The sequence below is a fragment of the Pterocles gutturalis genome, unplaced genomic scaffold, assembly GCF_000699245.1.
Source record: "Pterocles gutturalis isolate BGI_N339 unplaced genomic scaffold, ASM69924v1 scaffold22098, whole genome shotgun sequence".
NCBI lineage: Eukaryota > Metazoa > Chordata > Aves > Pterocliformes > Pteroclidae > Pterocles > Pterocles gutturalis.
Window position 1 is genome coordinate 51210 of NW_010123680.1, and position 20222 is coordinate 71431.

The following is a 20222-nucleotide window of genomic DNA, read 5'->3' on the forward strand; positions in this document are numbered from 1 at the left end:
CCTCTCCTCTCCTCTCCTCCTGACCTGCTGTTAGCACACATTTACTCTGCTAAATTATTTACAGCAGGCACAGCGTCTCAGTAAACCATAGCTAATGACAATGTCTTTCACACTGAAGTACACTGGGTCCTGCCCTGACCCTGCTGAGCCCTCAGCCAGGACCTCACCGCCTGCCTAGGCCCTGCTGTGGTTCCCAGACGCTGACAGCAATTTCAGAGAGGGATGGAGAAGCACTGTGAGCTCAGAAAATATGAGAATTTGTTGCTGTCTGCCATCTCCTCTCCTTACAGGTGGGAGGGATGGGGCTGCAAAGGGTCCCCACCGCATGGTCTCATCCCTGGGGACACTACCCGGCCTGGCTTCCTGCAGACTTGAGCACATGTGGCCGACGACAGGCAACAGCAGTACCCCATGCTGGTGACATCGGCATGCTTTCTTCTTCCAGCACCGACTGGGAAGCAGACTGGGATCTTTTTAAGTGCCATAGCTGTGTGGATTGAGGGGTGGAGAGAGAAAAGCAGCATCCACGTGCGGAGCATCAACCTCTTTCTGCCCCACAGCTGTGGCAACAGGAGGTGGCTGCATCCCGGCTGATCCTTCTCTTCCCAGCGCCCTCCAAGCTGGGGACCAACCGCTGGCAGGCGGCAGGAAGCTCGTGACAAATATTTTGACAAGGGGCACTTAGGAGCAGTGGAGACAAAATCCCTCCTGGCGCAGAGGCCAGCACAAACAGAGAGCCGTGTGCCAGCATGTGTCCCCTCCGCTCCCCCCTGCCAGGCAACAGTCCCAGCCCACAGCCACTGTCCCCCAGCCAAGGAGGCTTTGTCTTCCCAGTCCTGGGGTATCCCTAATTCCAGGCATAGCAGAGAAGGGGTTGTGGGAAGCTGTTTAGACTGGACTTGGTCTTAATTGATTCTGGGGCTGGTTTTGTCATGTTAAGGAGGATAAACAAACCACAGGAGAGTGGGAGGAGGTTGTGCTGCCATCCGCCCCGGACTAGGGATGATGGTGCTGCACGCACATTAGGCATTCATGCTAGGTGAGTATGGGGAGAGTTTCCCAGAAAGCTGCCAAGCCTCAAAGCCCCTTTTCCTCTTCTCCTCCAGACTGGCAGCTGCTGGGACACGGCAGGGGGGAAGAGACAGGCTGCCCCCCTGCCCCATCCCTCGAGCTCATCCCCAACCCTGCTGCAGGAGGGGATGTACAGGGATCCTCTGGGCTTATTTCACGCGTAGGTCCAAAGCTTGGGACCCCGTCGGTGGCTCACCAAGGGAGTCCTTTCACACTTGGAAGCACTCTCTCTCTGATGACACTCCATTCCTGACTGTGGCTGGTCTCCAGCAACCCCAGGACTCCCCCCACCTCCACCCTGGGGAGTGGGCTGGCAAGGGGGTGACCACCTTCTCTGCTTCTCGGTGCCTTCATGCCACACAATGCTCCTGCCCACAACTCAGGCAAAGGGTGAAACTATGACCTCTCCATAGCACCCAGCCTGGCATGAGCACGCGTTAGCTACCTCCCGGGCATGCTCTTCTCTCAAACAGGGACTCCGCAGGCCACAGCATCAGTGAGGCCAGGGCAGAGCCGCCAGCACTGCGGTCCCATGCTGCGGCACCTAATAAATGCCACGTGCTGCTCTGATCGCCCTGCCGCTGCACGCTCCTCACCACCCCCAGCTCCCCTGCATGAAAGTGGGGGCTGCAAGGATGGGAGAGGGGATATTTTTATTGTTTCTGACACCGGCTGCCCCAGATTATCATATTTTATGCAGCGAGCCAAAGAAGCATCACTCTGCTATGCTGCAGCTGGGCAGGCTGCCCAGCCCGGCAAGGGGAAGAATGGGAGGAGCGCATGTGGGTGCGGGTGTGTGCACGCATGGGTGAGAGCATGTGAGTGCGTGCACGCGTGGGCCACGGGGCACTGCTTCATTCAGCCCTTCCCGCTGTGGCACAGCAGTGTGCATGCCACTGGACAGGGCAGAAAGGTTGCCTGCTGCCTGCAAACGTGTTTGTTTTTCTAGTCTGGCTCCTAATTCGATTAGGACTAATTGCATTTTGGAGCGTGGTGGGGTTTTTTTGGGTGCCCTTTTTTTTTTTTTTTTTTTTTTTCCTTTTCCTTAAAAAACCATCAATTTGCATATCAGCATTCCTTTCCAGCTCCTAGATGGGCCAAGACCCGAAAACTGGGCACAGGCAGGAAAGTTTGTCTGTTGAGTTTTCCCAGCTGCGAACAAACAGCTCAGCACAGAAAGGCAGCGATTGGAGAGCATGTGTGCCTTGTGAAACAAAGCTGAATTTCGATGAACAAGGCACTCTTGCAATCTGGTTGACTCTGTCTGCAATGGTCCTTTACCATGGCTTTCAGGAACTGGGGGGCGATGCTTGGACGTGAAGACCCCCAGAGCCATTGTACCTACCCAGCCCTGACTGCTGTGGGCACTTGGGGAAAAATCAAACACATCCACAGCAATAAACCAAACAGTTTTGGGGTGCATCTCCCGATGCTGAAACTTCAGCAGCCACATGCTTAGATTTATTAGCTCCATCCCTGCCACAGGTTTAGTCCAGGTTAATGTAGTCCTTCCCCAAGCACTGCCTGGGCACAGCCTTGGGGCTGACCTTGCACGGGGCTGTCCCTGGGGGGCAGGAGGACATTTGGAGGGCAAAAGGGATGAATCCCAGGGGTGGGCGCTGCTCTCTGCCAGCTGGCCCCAGTGCCAGGGAACGGTCACAGTCATGTTTAACTTGCTGCTCTCAAAATAGCCTCAGTTTACACGGCCACAGGAAGGGATTGGATAAGTTCATAGGGGAAAAATCCATCAAAAGGGCTTTTTTTAAAAAAACCAAGCCCTGCGTCACAGATCGCTGGACACGAGCAGGGAAATATCTGCACACGCTGACCCTGAGCCCATGCTCCTCCATCACAATCTGCGCCAGCAGCAGGAATACTGGCCTGACTGGCGGCACCCTGCTTGGAGGCAGAAGCATTCTCACTGTCAGATGCTGGAGCCAGACAAATCTCAGTTTTCGCAAGTCAGTGTGTTGGTAGCCCCCTCCTGCAGTTTTTCCCACCAAACCAACCTATAGAAGCAGGCGGGCAGACCACCGGTCACTGGCACTGCCTTCGCTGTTTAGCCTGCGCCCATCATGGAATGCTCACGCCTACCCAGTGCGGCATCCCTCTCTTGGGGAGCCAGAGGTGGATGTCTTACATTGAGAGGTTGTTACCTTCTTTATTTGGGATGGGTGAAAAAGTAAAGTTACAAAAACAACAGAAAAAAAAAGATGTGAACTGCAGTCCAACCCTCCAGTTGCAGCTGGAGCCCAGCTGGGAGGAAAGGGACTTCTAAGGCAGAGAAAAGGGAGGCTCTGATTATTTATTAGTGGCCGATGTTTGATCGCTTGCTAATCAGGCCAGAGGACACACTCGGGCTCTCCTGGCCTCCCTGCTCACATGTGGTTCCCGTTGCTTTGCCCCTTCCCCCCTCCCTTTCTCTAGTTTTGCTTTGTTTGTTTTTCTGTTAATTTGGTTGTTTTTCCATGTTGTTTTCCGTCAAACCGCATGTTTTTTCCCTTTTCTCTTGCCAGCCACTGCAGTGACAGACACAGAGGAAGGAGGCCAGGCTGGAGTTGCTTGTTCTCTGCCAGTCCCTTTTCCACCATCGCCTGGGAGGCAGTGATGCCCACGGGGCAGGACTGGGGCTGGCATCGGGCTATGAGCCCCCATGCCACAACTGAACTGCCCACCGTCTGCATCCTGACTCATGTCCCTGCTGCTGGAGGGGATTTTGTTGTATTTTCTCTCCCATGCAGACCCCATCCCTGCCTGCATCCCAGCCCACCAGGCAGCAGCCCTGTTAGGCAGCGGACAGAGAGACAGGGGTCAGCAGCACAGATGGCAGAGCTTGGGAATCCCCAAAGCTGGGCAGAGGGGTGAAAGGAGAGGTGCAAACAGGTCAGGATGGAGATAAGCAGGTTAGAAAGGGATGGAGGGATGGGAGCGGAAGGATGGACGCCCGCCCTGGCTGCCTCCCTCCCTCCCCTCTTTGCACACAAGGCCTCCCTGCTCCCATGTGCACTCTCCGGCTTCTGGCAGCCTTTCCGCCGCGCGTTTCCACTCCTCTCTGGCCCATTAGCAGTATTTTTATAACATTCTGTAATGCACGGAGCCGTGTGCCAAACCTCAAAAGTGCATTATTTCCCAACGTCTTTGTTATATCCATCTCCGGGCCCTCCAGCCGTGTGTTTCCAAACACAGAGCTGCAGCTTGTGGGGGGCAGCTGGCAGCCCAGAACCACACTCCTGGTACCCAGAGCCTTCTTTTCCCACCTGCCCACTCCTGGTGCTCAGTCCAGGGATGCCTGGCATGCAAAAAGCCCCAGCCCCATCGCCTGCTGTTTCTGGCCACACTCAGGCACCTGCTGCTCTCCAGGCTGCAGGGCAGGTGATCCCCTGGAGGTAAACACGGAGCATCCTGGTTGCTCTCCTGTGCTTCAACTCATGCTCAGCTGCCTGAAAAAAGGTGTCAAGAGCAACACGTCGTACCCTGGAAGAGTCTTCTCTGGAGAAGTGCCACCTTCTTCTGGGGTTGTTTGTGCTTGGGATGCTTCACACCCCAGAGATGGGTGATGTGGGACCCCTGGGGATAAGCAAGCTTGCGAGCCCTTCTTCATCTCTGAGGTGGGCTCTCCATCCATCTGTCACCCCTTCCCTGGATGAACACTGTCCCCACTGCATGCGCGATGGTGTCCCCATCTCTGCAAGGGATAAGACAGTCTGGCAACACCCACCCTTTGTGGGGTGCTTCTGGGCTCCTGGCCACATCCCCCACAGTGTGGACCTGGGTGTCAAACCCCAACCCAAGGACCAGTTGAGCTACCTGTGTCCTCCTGCATGCCTGCTGAAACACCTTCACACATAATGGTGCCTTTTGCACCATTATGTAGCATCCGTTATGTCCCCCCACAGCCACCAGCACATCCCACCAGAGTTCCCTGGTCCTTGTGGGCCTGAGCCATTATGGGAAGCGCCACTGCAAGCAGTCCAAAGGCTGATGTCAAAGCTCCCCCATCCCTCCCAGCAGCTCTCCTTTCAGCACAATCTGATCCCCTTTAGCCATTTCCTAAACCATGTTCCAACTCTTGTACTAATCCACATTTTCTCTGGTTTAACTCACAATTTCCCATGTGGCATCATAGCAAATACTTCACTGAAGACAAGACAGATTATATCGACCACATTTCTGGGCCTAGGAAAACAGTTCCCTTATCAAAGAGACCTATCAGGTTAATCTGGTGTGATATATACCTGGCAAGTCCCCCTTATATTTTTCTCCCATTTTCCATTTGTTTTGATGTCTTTAATCGCTCCCTCTTCCAATTGCACCCGGCGACCGCACTGTGCTGTGGGCTCAGGCTGTCTGATCAGGATTTTTCCTTCTCTCAAGTGCAGGAGACATGTCGCCTCTCCCCACACCACTGGGTACCGCCACTGACCCCTCAGCTGCTAATAAGCCTTGCTAACGAACAGGAGATGTGCTCATCTGAGGATGAGGTGCTCCCCAAGCCTTCAATGCATCATTTTCTTTGAAGGTGCCCCTACGCTGGAGGACCATCTCCAGGTTTTATGCACCCTCCTCTCCCCTAGTCTGCTCTGACCTCTCTCTCAGCATCGCTGCTCAGACCCGGTAGGGTTCATTCGGTACTGGGCTCTGCTGAACTTACCTTTCATCTCCCCTGAAATCTGGCTCCATAGCCAGCTCCACTCTTCTCTCCTCATTTGCTCTGTATTTATATGGCTAACCCCCCTTTTCATTTCCTCTGCAAGGTCTCGCTCAGCTTGACTCCTGGCAGGTCTCCGTTTATCCCTGCGCTTGCTGACCCCCACAACAGAGCTCGCTTCACTAATTGACACCCTTTCCTGGTCCTTGCCGCTTCTCCGCTCCCTCCCTGCATCCTTCCTGCAGCCTTATCTGCCCAGGCCCGTTTCTGCCTCACTTGAGGACATGCGCCAGGTACTGTTGTTTATTTAATGAGATGAGAGAATCATAGAAACATAGAATGGTTTGGGTTGGAAGGGACCTTAAAGATCATTGGGTTGGAAAGGACCTTAAAGATCATCAGTTTCCACCCCCCTGCCATGGGCAGGGACACCTCCCACTAGACCAGGTTGCTCAAAGCCCCATACAGACTGGCCTTGAAGACTTCCAGGGATGGGGTATCTACAGTTTTCCTGGGCAACCTCTTCCAGTGCCTCACCACCCTCCCAGTAAAAAATTTCTTCCTAATATCTAACCTAAGCCCACCCACTTTCAGCTTACAACCATTACCCCTTGTCCTGTCACTATACTCCCTGATAAAGAGTCTTTCCCCATCTCTCCTGCAGGCTCCTTTAGGTACTAGAAGGCTGCTATTAGGTCTCCTCGGAGCCTTCTCTTTTCCAGGCTGAACAACCCTAACTCTCTCAGCCTGTCCACACAGGGGAGGTGCTCCAGCCCTCTGACCATCTTCATGGCTCTCCTTTGGACTCACTCCAACAGCTCCATGTCTTTTTTATGTTGAGGGCCACAGAGCTGAACGCAGTACTCCAGGTGGGGTTCTCATAAGAGAAGAGTGGAGGGGGAGAATCACCTCCCTCCACCTGCTGGTCACGCTTCTTTTGATGCAGGCAAGGACATGGTTGGCTTTCTGGGCTGCAAGTGCACATTGCTGGCTCATATTGAGCTTCTCATCAACCAACACCCTCAAGTCCTTTTCTTCAGGGCTGCTCTCAAGCCATTCTCCTCCCAGCCTGAATTTGTGGTTGGGATTGCCTTGACCCCAGGACCTTGCACTTGATTTTGCTGAATATCATGAGGTTTGCATAGGCCCACCTCTCAAACCTGTCAAGGTCCCTCTGGATGGCATCCCTTCCCTCCAGTGTGCTGACCGCACCACGCAGCAAACTTGCTGAGGGTGCACTCAACCCTGCTGTCCATGTCTATCACTCATCACCTTTCTCCACTTGGACATTGAGCCATTGATCTTTTGCTGAATATCATGAGGTTTGCATAGGCCCACCTCTCAAACCTGTCAAGGTCCCTCTGGATGGCATCCCTTCCCTCCAGTGTGCTGACCGCACCACGCAGCAAACTTGCTGAGGGTGCACTCAACCCTGCTGTCCATGTCTATCACTCATCACCTTTCTCCACTTGGACATTGAGCCATTGATCACAACTCACTGAGTGCCACCATCCAGCGAATTACTTATCCAGCAAGTGGTCCTTCCATCGAATCCATATCTCTCCAGCTTAGAGACAAGGATGTTATGTGGGACAGTGTCAAAGGCTTTGGAAAAGTCCAGGTAGATGATGTCACTTGCCCTTCCCTTATCCACCAGCACTGTGCCCCCAACATAGAAGTCCACCAAATCCATCAAGCATGATTTGCCCCTTGGTAAAGCCATGTCGTGTTGGTTGTCATCCATCACCTCCTTGTTTTCCATGTGCCTTAGCATAGTCTCTAGGATTATCTGCTCCATGATCTTGCCAGGCACAGAGGTGAGACTGACTGGCCTGTAGTCCCCCAGGTCTTTCTTATTTCCCTTTTTAAAAATGTGGGTTATGTTTCCCCTTTTCCACTCAGTGGGAACTTCACCAGACTGCCACGACTTCTCAAATATCATGGATAGTGGCTTAGCAACTTCATCCGCCAGTTCCCTCAGGACCCACAGATGCATCACATTAGGTCCCATGGACTTGTGCACCTTCAGGTTCCTTAGATGGTCTCCAATCTCATCTTCTCCTACAGTTGGCAGTTCTTCCTTCTCCCAGTCGCTGCCTTTGCCTTCTGCAACTTAGGCGGTGTGGCTTGAGCTCTTGCCAGTGAAGACTGAGTTAAAGAAGTCGATAAGTACCTCAGCTGTCTCAATATACTAGGTACCCAGGTCTTCTGCCTCCTTACAGAGAGGGCCCACATTTTCCCTAGTCCCTTCCAGGACTTCCCCAGCACTTTTTTGGGTGTGGCCCCCAGCCCCTCACTTCTGCTGCCATCATCCTTCTTGTTGTCCCAGTAAGAGGGGAAAATGCATGTACAGGCCTGTTTTCATTTAACTTCCTGTGCAATTGAAATTAAATGAGCCCAAGATCCCTCAAATCCCAGATTTGGGCTCCCAGTGTGCTCAGCTGCAGCAGAGATGATACCACAGGGCCATGCTGCAAACCTCCCATGAGCCACCCATCTCCATCTCCAGCTCCAGCTCCATCTCCACCCCCATCCCCTCCTGGGATTCTCCCAAACACGCTCCTCCGCAGGACCTCATACACCTCCAGGGCGTCAATCATGCCCCACAGAGGCAGGAAAAGTTGGGGGGCTTGCTGGCAGGGGCTGGTGGTGGCAGCGCTGGGAAAAGAAACCTCGTGAAGAACATTAAATTAAAATCCAGGCAATTAAATTCATTACCACTAAAAGCGTCTCACCTGATTAGTTCCTTGCATACTTAATTTCATTAACAACACCAGGAGCTTGTTTATTTATTTGTCACCCTCTTTCCTGGGGCTGGTGGCCCCTGTGGTGTCTGACCAGGCTCCTCAGCTGCCTGGTGCTCAGGGCGGCTGTTTGCTGCCAGCAAATAGGAACACACAGTAATAGGAAACAGCAGGATTTGGGCTCTAACGCTGAGCAATTCCCACGGGTGCCCAATCGGATTGACAGGGATTACTATTAGTGAGGTGTTTAGCAGATGGAAGAGCCATTACAAAGCCATGGTGATGCCACAGCTGCAGAGGAGGCAGTTGGAGGCTGCAGCTCCCTCCCCAGTCCCCTCATTTCCTCCATGACGTGCAGCCTGCTGTGCATTGGCACAGCCTGAGACCTCTCCTCATATGGGATTGGTGAGTACATACCCAAGCAGAGGAGCTGCACAGCCTCCTCCTGCTGCCGCCCACATTGCACCCATCTCCTGCCTCCCCTGCTTTGAACTTCCTGTGAACACGTCCTCACCCTGACAGCGCAGTTGAGATGCCCCTGGCTCATCTGCCACTGCATTTTTGTCTGGCATGTTGCCAGCCTCAACACCTACTCGCTGCCATACCCCCTCCCTTACACTGCCTGCACCCCCCTCACCTTTTTCTCATGTTGCCTTTTGGGTTTTTCCAGCACCTCTTCCCCTTAGCCCATGTGCCAGGATCCCTCCCAGAAGACCCTAAACCATGAGCTGGACAGTGTGCAGCATCTCTGAAACTTCAGTCTAACCTACAGGTGCAGTGAGCCCCTCCTGTCTGATTTGCAGGGCTTACACAAACCATGGCTGGTCTTCCTGTGACCTTCTGCCCCTAGACCATGGTCTAGGATTGAAACACCACCCTGGCTCTGATGCAAGGTGAGACAAGGAGCAGAGAAAGTCTCTGCCATGTCCCCTAAACCTGGGTACATATGGCTACCTAGACAACAATTTCCCAGCTCCTGGTGCTCCCAGCTGGTGCCTCGCAGCATATTCTCCAGCAGTCACCGTCCCACAGCCAGCTATGCCAGCTGGTGCTCCCAGACACCCACTGCTGCTGGTTGCAGATGCCGCACTGTGAAACACACAGTTGCTATTAACTGTACAAACACAACAGCCCAACAAACACACAGCTGCTATCAGCTCTCAGCATCGTGTGAAATATAGCACAACTCCTATCTGCCGTGCCGAGACCTGTGAATCAGTGCATCTCCTGCTTAAGATATGCAAAATCCTTGGAAACGTGCAGCTGTCCTCCAACACACCCATACACAGGGGCTCTGCAAACACACAGCAACTGCCACCGCTTTTTGGCTACTCCTCTGAAACAACCAAGTTGCAGTAACCCTGGCCAGGACTTCTCCTTCCCAGCCACAATCCCCTCTGACAGCTCAGCCCAACCCTTTCCACCTGCAGAGACAGTGGTTTTAGTACCAGGCTGGATGGAGGAGCAACATTCCTTCCCAAATTATTCCTGGGGCATCATCTAATCTACCAGCTTTGATGCAAAGTTTGGGGCAGGAGGGGCTTATTCCAGCATCCTGCTGCTGGGATTAGTATGTACGGGGAGTTTGAATGGTGGAGTGCAGCAGGCAACCATAGGTATGGACAGTACAGGGGATGTGATGGCAGGGGGGGCTGTGAGGGGTCAATATGAGAGCAGACAGTGTGGCTCTATCCCCCTCGATGTCGCATGCCGGGGTACTCACTTCCCACCCTCAGGTAGGTCTGGTATTTGAGGTGCCAGGAGGAGCCCTCATAGCAGGAGTACTGGCCACTCTGTGTCAGGTCGACATTCTTCAGGATCAGGTAGGACCCATTCAGGTGGGACTCGTCGATGTCGGTGCCATTGGCTGTCCAGGTCACAGCTGCATCCCAGTCCATGGAGCCACACTTCATGGTCACATCTGCACCTACCCTCTCGTACTGGATGTGGCTGTCTGTCAAGGAGGAAAGGAGAAAACCAGGTGAGTGCAAAGCCCCATGGGCAGGGCTGCCTTGGAAATAGTATCTTACCATCAATTGTATAAGAAGCGAGGAAAGGACTGGGGCATGGACAGACACTGTATTGGTGGACAGGGAAGCCCAAGTTCTCCTCCTCACCCTGATAATGATTTTTTTTTAACCTTAGACCAGAGTGAATCATCTGGCAAGGTCCAGGGGATAAGGACTCATGGACCACCTGGGTCTCACAATATGCTTTCCTCCAACCTTTACCTTAGAGGACAAGTCAGGTCTGCACCAGCCAAATGCTCCACAGCGCAGACAGGTGCTCACACCAGCAAGTCACTGCTACTCCTGTATCTATGTGGCTTGTTGCAGAATGCAAACCAAATGTGCACATTATAAATTCCCAGCAGAGAGGTGACAGAGCCCCAGGACTTCTCACCAGCAAGCTCAAGTTATTTACTAGCAGAAGTGGGGAGTGGGCAGCTGCCTTTGCAATCCCTGGCTAGGAAATCAAGTGGAAGGATTGCAAATGAACTGTGCTGCACTTTGGAAAGGGGCAGCTGCTTGGTGCATGCTATGCTGTTTGTCCCCTTGCCTGGCTTTCATTCTCTCTCTGCAACGATATGATGCCTTGCTGAGCTGTTTGATTTACCATCTTGTGAGTGGGGCAATACAGCTCATTTGGCACCAGCTGCCTAATTGAATTTTCTCAGGTTTCTGGACAGGAGCTCGAGCTGACATTCATTAATGATCCTTAGCAATTGAATCTTTACGATGTTGCAGCACTGGCTGTGCTGAACTGGTGTGGCAAGGATAAAAACATGTGTGTGTATGAGTGCATGACACAGGGTGAAGCAGGACAAGGGGATGAGCAGGGGATGAGGTTCCTTCAAGGCTTCATAAAACCTTTGTGCACAGACAAGGGTGGTTCTGTTCTCAAAATACTCCTGGGTTTCAAAACAGCATTTGACAAGGTGCCTCCCAAGGAAACCAAGCAGCCCTGACACAGGAGGAAAATCCTTGCAAGGATTTATGACAGCTAAAGGTCAGGAAACCAAAAGTGAGAACAAGCGGTCAGATGTGGCAGCAGAAGACGTCACCAGTGAAGTTCGACAGAGATCAGAGCTGGTTCAGAGCTGCCCAAAACCCTCATAACTCACAGGGAAAAGGGGGTCAAGGCCGTAAGAGGAGACACTGTACTGCTGCGGATGTCAGGGTGGCCAAATTATAGGTGGGTGCAAAAGTGTAGCAGAAGAACATCACAGTACAGACCCAACAGGCAGTAACGCCATGTTGATAAACACACAGGAATGCACACAGGGAAAATCCCCCTACCACCCACAGCTCCAAGTGAGCTGGAGCTTCCATGGAAACGTATCTTGGAGTTACTGTGCTCACTTCTCCAAACTATCAGCTCAGTGATGACTGAAAATGCAAACTCAATGCTAAGAATTATTCAGAAAGGGGTTGAGGAGGAAATGGAAAGCATCGTACCCTAAAAGCCATGCACAAATCTATCCCCATGCCACTAGGACTACAGTTCAACAGAAAATGGAGCAGAGAGAGGAAACAGGGAAGAGCAAAGGCTACAGACAGCCCCTGTGTAAAGATGGCTTAACAGACTTGATCCCTTCATCCGTAAAAGGAGACAACTGAGTGGAGACATGACAGACACCTAAGCAATGATGAGTGATGTGGAGAGGATGAGCAGAGAAAGACTGCTTGCTGTTTCTCCTAATAAAATAATTAAGGGGCAGCAAATGAAAACAAGCAAAAGAAAGTGCTTTTTCACACAAAGTGTGATTAAATTACAGAAACCCATGTCCATCAGATGCTGTGGATGTCAAAATTCTGGGGAAAGTAGTGTTTAAATAAATCCATAGCAGAAGACACCACCCAGGGCAGTAAAACACTGAGCTGCCTGGTGAGACTGGGAAGGCTGCAGGCAGGTAATGGTGGGGAGGGCCAGGACCCCCAGCACCCCTAGTGCTTGTCCCGCTCTTTTCCCCATCTTTAGACATCAGCTCCTGTGTCCTGACAATAGGTGGGACAACATGGGCACGATCCAGCCATTCCTTCTGTGAAAGCCCACAGCCTGAGCCCATCTGCAAAGGAGAGAGCCCCAGGGTGAAGGTGGCCCTGGGGGAGACCCTGGAAAGTCTGAGTCCTCCTGCAGACAGTCTGGGAAGCAGAACCTTTGGAGATGCTATCCCTGCTGGGAAAGGGGGTGGTAAGGGCAGAAGTGGAGGAACTGGGTTGTAGCGAGTAAGATGCTGGTGAGATGCCTCAGAATCCTCTCACCAGCCAAGGGTGGGGACCTTTGAGAAACTGTGCTGATCAGACAAATGTGTTTTTCAAGTGTCTTTGAAAAGTTTAGAGTATATACTGACAGGCAGAAAAAAGGGAGAATATCTAAGCTGAGGTGTCTGGCTGAGGAGGGGTAGCTGGAATGGGCCCAGATAAATAGACAGATAGGCAGAAGTGCGTAAGAAGATGGATGGGTGAACAGAAGAATGTATGTGTGTGATCACAGACAGATAGACAGCTGGCTGGATTGGCACAGCTGGGGTGGAGGGAAGTGTATGAAGTTGAAAGGATGGATGACTATGCAAGTGGATGGATGGATGGGCAGGCATATATGGGGATGCAGAGATGTGTAAGAGGACGGAGGGGTCAGTGGAGGAAGGGAGGGATGGAAGGACTAATGAACAGCAGCAGGGCTGGATGGATGGTTAGCTGTTTGAATGGCTGTGGAGGGGGATGGATGGATGGATGGATGGCCAGATGACTAGGCAGATGTGTGGATGGATAGTTGTAGATAACAGAGCTAAAGTAAGAATCCCAGCACCTTACTCAAATTCTCTAATTTCTTCTGTTGCGTGAGATAAAGGCATTTTCTCTTCCTCTTTCCTGCTGGCTCACAAAAGGCCATTGACTCTCCTGGCCTTACACTTGGGGATCTGCTCAGCAGAGACACTGTAGAGGCTTCACCACCCACTAGCCTTGCATGGAGAAAGACTCATTGCAGCAATGGACCCAAAGGCCTGCCTGCCTTGCCTAGGTCCTACTTTCCCAGTGCCTGGACCCTGTGAAGTCTTGAAAGGAGAAGGAAGCTTTGGGGTGCCCAGCTCTGCTTCTCAGGACTGTGGCTGAGAGCTTGTCTGTAGCGGGTGGCAGCAGGACTAATCTGGAAAGGCACCTTGAATTATTTCTTATTTGTCCTTAAACACAGTGCAAACACATTAGCACTCATCCAGAAAGGCTGAGGGAGTAATTCCTGGAAGACAGGTTTTTGAAAGCAATGCTCCTTTCCAAGGCAATGATTTAAGGTCCCTGACGAAGAAGAAACCCAAAGCACAGCTTTGGAGGTGACGTTTCTCCCACCTGGGTTTGCTGAGGCTCTTACTGGAGCCGAGCCAGGTCCCCACGGGGCACTATGAGGGCAGACACCCCCCTCAACGCTGGAGCAGCCCTGTCTTGCACTACAGATGCCAGTTCTGCTTTAGGATGGGTATGGGCAGGAGTGACCAGAGCTTCTACTGTGAGCCTCCACTTCCTGCAGGCTGGGTATGGGCAGGACCATCTCCCCAAGCCGACCCAGAGCCTCATGGCTCTCTTGAGCAGGGAGGGTAGGGAGGTTTGTCTACCCTCCTGGTCATTACATTACTGGTAACACATAGGACTGATGACCAAGATGGTGCCTGTGCTGCAGGGCCAGCCCTGCTGGATGGACATTGATTAGTAGCATGGGCAGAATGAAGGCCAACAGCCAGGGGCTGCAGCTTAAGAGGTTTTAGCTGGACATGGAGGAAAATTTACTGTCCAGCCAGGTGGTGTAGAGCTGGGATAGATACCTAAAGAGACGGGGGATCTCCACCCTTAGAGGTTGTCAGGGATTTGTTAAGAAAGCCATGGATGATCTAATCTGCTGTTGAGGACACTCCTTTTCTGAGTGGGACACTGGACTAGATTATCTCCCAAAGATCCCTTTCCATCAACACAGCTGCGATCATTGGCTAGACGTGATACTTAGAGATGTTGCCCTGCCCCTACACACCTTGCTTCTCCAAAGTATGCTGCTTTTTGGGTTGGGTGACAGCACAAGGGTGAAGTACACATGATAGAGAGCTTGTGATGCTGCATCCAACCAGCAACATGCCTCTGAGCATCCAACCCCACCAAGGACCACATCCTCTGCCACAGCACAGCACGCCAGCCAGGCACAGCATGGCTTACAACATAAAGTCCCAGAAACGGAGAGGAGCTGTGGTGATGCATAACAAGGCTAGAAACTATAGCTTTACCACAACCCTGCAATGCCACAGCAGAGGGATCACAGAAGCTGCCCACGGGACAGACACACACAGCTCCCAGCAGCGGACCTGGGGCGGTTTGGTGAAATGAACTATGAGCTGTTTTTCTCCCTTCCTAGAGATGACGAGTGACAACTTGATGGTGCGATCTGTGCAACTGCAACACTACAGGGACCAACAGGACAGTGATCCAGCAGAAAGACACAGAGGGAAGATGAGACAAAACATCTGAGATACAGGGCCGATGGAAACGTGTTTGATGCTTCCCAAATCTCCTCTGCTCAGCTGGAGCTCCTCAAGAGAAACACCATTCTCATTTTACCTCTTAATGAAGCTTGACCTGCATTGAGACTGCAAGGGCAACAGCACAGGGAAATCTTGCAAACCCGAGGGCTGTGCTGGCATGTGCTGTGCTGGGAAGGAGCAAAACTCTTGGGACCCTCCATCTCCACTGGCTGCTCTCCCTCTGCGCCCACTGAGGATCCCGCAGCTGCCAGGGCAAGTGTGCTGCTGGGCATTGCACTATGCAGCACCCATGGAGCCACACTGTGGGTATGGCCCCAGGGGTCTGTGCTCAGACATCTGAGGGGTCTTTTGAACAGCGAGCAGAGAAAGCCGGAAAGAGGATTTGCGTTCCTGGTACTGGCATTCACCGCAGTCCCTCAATGGGGTTCTTTGTGCTAGGGTCCGTTAAGGAGCCAACCTCCAGCACACTCTTGTGAGGTCCAAAACCATCTTTGTTATCACAGTAATTTGTGAGCAGATGGAGCCAACTGTTCCACTCAGAGGCCTCTGCCTAAATGCACCTGGCATAAGCAGAGTGAGAGCTAAAGAAATGTATCAAAGCATTTTTTGGGACATACAAGCACTATTCTCCTCTGCAGGACACACAGCCTCTAGCTCTGCCCCTGTAGATGGGGAAATTCAGGCAGCGAGAAAGGACATGTCCCCACTTCCCCCGACAGGACGTGGAGCACTTCTGCAGTGGGACAGAGCAGGCTTCACATCACCCCTGTTAGGCTTCCTATCTCCCTCCCGGAGTTAAGCAACTTGCCACAAATAATCATCTCAGTGGCTAATTAGCTCTCTGTATATGTACTCATAAATTATACATTTAATATTTACACAGTGCCAGGGCAATGCCGAGAGCTTTCCAAGGAGATAAACCAGTGAGGTCTTGCACCCTGCAACTTCCTGTGGTAAATGAAATGAATAAGCCCAAAGGAGATGAGAGAGGAGATACAGAGGGTGGGTAGGGCAAGGGGAAAGAGCCTGGCCAGTGTGGGGAGGGAAGGACGAGAGCAGTGATCCCCACCTTGGCTGGGTACCACTGCAAGGTCTTCAAGTGCCTCTGCTCAGCTCTGTCCCAGATTGCCCTGCCTCCTTGCAGCAATGTCTGATATGCATGTGTCTGGGAAGGAGGTGGCTTGGCTATCTCCTGTCATCCTTCCTGCATGGAGGAGGACATTCCTGGCCATTGGGTCTGGGTCTCACAGAGCACAAACCTATGGCACAGACCTATGGCTTGTCTCCTGCTCATGCACCCGTGCTGGCTGGCATGAGCATCACCGACCATGCCCAAGGGATGTTGGTGGCTCTGCACCTGAGGTCTGCCCTTCTTGACATGAAACAGCCTCTGGCACTGGGAAGGGTTTCCTGACACCAGCTTCCCAAAACACACCCCATCCTTGATCTCCCCACATCTGTTCCCTCCAGTGCTGCTTGGTCTTTGCATAGCTTTCTTTGCCAGCAGAAACCTTCCCTTCAAGGAGAAGGAATTTCATGCTTAAGGAGGCAGTTCTTCTACAAGTAATTTAAAACTAGATACATCTTTGTAATGAAACAGGTGTAATTAAGTGTCATTGATGTAGCCAAAGATATGGACCATTCTGAGTTAATTTTGTCCATTAATGAAGAATTGCAGCAAGCACAGCCCGTGTTTGTTTGCTCTACTTCAGTAAATCCCTGGAGTCAGCAGCTTTGCTCTCTTGACAAGAAAAAATAATTAGCAAGAAACTTTAATTAAGAGATAACAGATGGGTGCTGAAGGACTTGTATTCAATCACTTCACGACAGCCTGGAAGCAGACCCCAGTTTACTTCAGGGTTTTGTAAAGGAGGCACTTTTCTCCTCTGACATGCTCAGCTAAGGGCAAGCTCCACGGCAGGAGAGCCTCTTCTCTCAGTTGGATGTGACCACAAAACAGTCTCCCATGACAGGCAGCAAAGACCCACTGCCCCTGAAGAAGCTCTCCTCCAGCTTTGCAGCAGCTTTACTTCCCACCTCTGCTCTGCAGCTGATTGCACTTCCCTCTGCAGCTACATCCCAACTTCAGCTAGGGATGTCCATTGTAGAGTAAAAGGGCCTTCATGGCCCTTCTAGCCCTTCAGCTGCAAGAGGATGATGCTTCTTCCATTAAACTTAATGCAGTATCCACTGGGACCTTCTAGGATGAAGGGATACTTCTGCAATAAAATATGCCATTGTCATAGATGATGATCCCAATGGTCCAGCAGCAGGGAAGTGTGAAGCCTGCTCTGCTACCAGCTTGGCATGCCACTCCCAGGACTGAGGTCCAGGAGGCACAGTCAGCATAGTGGCACAGTCAGGACAGTGGAACCTGCATGGCTCATGCACAGGGACCAACAAAGCTATGCAGTAGCAGGGCATAAGCACCCTCCTGGGGAGAAAACACAGTGCTAAAGCCAGGGGGAAACTGTATAACAGACACCCACCGTTGGAATCAGAAGCAACACAAACTCGCAGCTGAAGTGAAGGCCAAGTCCATACTGCAGCACTGGCTCAGCCCCAAGGGATGCAGCAGCTCCATGTGCCTTGTGGGATGCGGTCCCACTCTGAGCCCTGGCTGGGAGACATGGTAGCAGGATGGGAAAAGCTGCCTTAGCAGACAAGCAACTTCAGCGTCCTTTTCTGCTTGTATTACACCATCAGACCGGCTGAACCACCAGCATTGGCTCTGTCTGAGTGGGATCTTACCAAGGTAGAGTATGCCATCCCCGTGCCAGGACAGGACTGCTGTGTCTGTGTCTCGTACTGGCTTTGGTGCATTTTTGACAGCCCCATGTTGGGATGGAGCCTCTCTTGCAGCTTTTCAGACCTGCCAAATCACATCAGCCCAGAGCACCATGCTGGCAGGGCTCCTTGCTTGAAGCCAGAAGGGCTCCATGTCAGAGGCAGCCTTGTTTCCCTGCACACCATCACACCCAGCTCTTGTTGGTTGGGAGTAGCAGGGGCTGTAACAGCAGTGTGCTGCCCCAACACAAAATTGTCCCTGGACACTAGGGGACAAGCAAACCTGGGAACAGCAACCAAGTCCATCCTGCCTCGGTAACAGTCTCTCCAGCCATGCATGGGTAGGAGATCCCAAAGATGCTGTACTTTCCCATGGCTTAGGGCTAGGACTGAGCTCTGCCAGAGGGTGCTAACACTGGTTTGTACCCATCTGCAATGGTCGCATACCTATAGCACCAGTCGTCTTGTATTGCCATAGGCAAGACAAGGAGAAGATACACCTCTGCTGCTATTTCTCCTTTTCTGTCTAAGCTGCTCTGCAGCAGAGAGGTCTGGATGCTGTTGGGCTGGTGATCGTGTTTTTTTTTTTTTTTCCCAGGAGACTTTGCTCTTGTATCCTGGGAAGGGACCGGAGCTCATGTGTTGATCTGTTTTCCAGCAGGAGGTCTTGGTAAGACCTTAACTTGCATTTGCATGTCCTAGCTCTCTGGTCCAAAAATGACAGTGGCCTGGGACTCCAAGTGCTCTCCTTGCTGGGACAGGCTGAGCAATGACACCATTTTCATTCTAAGGCAAAAGGAAAGCTGGATGGGACTCTGCCCACTTTGCTTCCTTGCAAAGTCGACTTCAGGTGACTCGTCCTGAGGAACAGCAGTTGCCTGGCGAAGCAGCAAATCCCCCAATCCCCTGCATCTACATCACAGCTGCCCCAGCACGTGGGGAAGTTTGATACAGAGGGGAAGGTGTTGGAGGACCAGAGGGAGATGAATAGCACTAATGGGAACCAGCACACAACAGAGGAATACCACCGATATCCTCCAAGCTGCGCTGACTTGAGCCTTCGCCCTTCACTGCCAGGTGACAGGTGTTAGCACTGCAGATGAATTAAAGGCTTGTTTTCTGGTCCTGCTTTTTTTCCATGCAGACAGGACAAATAACTCTAGGCCACAAAAGAGTGCTTAGATCAGGCTTTTCAATGCTGTTTAAGGAGAAATCAATACGATTCAGGATTAGGTGCCCAAATCACAGCCATAAACACAAGAAAAGCTCATTGTGGTCCAGCAACAGTGTGAAGACACCTGTATTTTCTGAGCTTTGGGGAGGTGGGACAGTGCCTGATAGACACGTTGGGGTGCCCTGCACCCTGCTGACCACAACCTGCCTTTTAAGCCTGGTGCAATGCATACACTTCGCCACCACTATTTGCCAATGCCCATGCGCCTGCCCTCAAATAACAGCCTGCCTCTGTGCAAATACACCAGGGGTGACGGCTATTTGTTCACATAACAACCCGGCTCTCGCCTCACGCCACTTAGGGCCAGGATTAGCATCAGGCATTGTGCAATATTTTTTATTATTAGCATAGAATTATGGAAGTCAGAGGCATAGAAGACCTGTTGGGTCCTACTCAGTCCATCCTCCTTCTGCCAAGACAGTATTGGTCCCTGCAGCATATTTACTATTTCTCCAGTCTAATTTTACATACTGTACAATCTGTGCAGTGCCAAGTTACGATCCCTGTGTGAGAAGCAGAGCTCTCAATTTCCAGGCTCTTGGGTATGTAAAATCACAACCGCGATGTTAAATTAACTTTTTTCCCCTTGCATTTAATCATTTAATAGCTCTAAAATTCAGCCCCTCAGGCTCTTTCTGTCTGTCTGTTGGCTTGGGTTTTGCCTGCTGTAGGCCAGTGGCTTGTCGCTTACAGACGTAACACTCACACCCCTGGGTGTATCGGCAGCAGCTGAGCTTGAAGCTGGGACTGCTGCAACTAAACACATGAACGTCTGTGGCCCAAGGATGGAAAAAACTCCTCCATTTTCTTAACCATAGGTACAGGAGGCTCATCCTCTTCCTTATGACCCAGCCCCGGCAAGAAGGAGGTTACAGAACATGCTCCTTTGGAGACGGGACTCAAAGGCATCACCCTGGCTAGAATTAGAAATCAAAGCAGGGGTGCAACCTGCAGCACCAAGATGTGAGGTGACAGAGCAACACCAAAGTGTTCCCAATGATGTCCTGTGCCCAGGAACTCCCAACAGAAATACCAACGCTTCTTCCAACATCCCTACATCCCTCCACCTACCTGGAGAGGTTCTTCCCCAGAGAGGGATCTCTCCCGCCTGCACCAACACTAAGAATTCCCTTTATGCACATGGCTATGGGATAACAGAGGAACTGAGCTGCTGCCAGGGCAGCATAAGGAACAGGGGGTGGGAAGAACAGATGC

General features: G+C 51.8%; 1 protein-coding gene across 1 annotated transcript in view; it reads right to left on the reverse strand.

Moving 5' to 3' along the window:
* Positions 1–20222, reverse strand: part of CNTFR (ciliary neurotrophic factor receptor) — a 90125-nt gene that overhangs the window by 50514 nt on the left and 19389 nt on the right. Inside the window, exon 2 of the mRNA XM_010078001.1 lies at positions 10187–10417. Coding sequence (XP_010076303.1) covers positions 10187–10417 — 231 coding nt within the window. The remainder of the gene's footprint in view (positions 1–10186; positions 10418–20222) is intronic.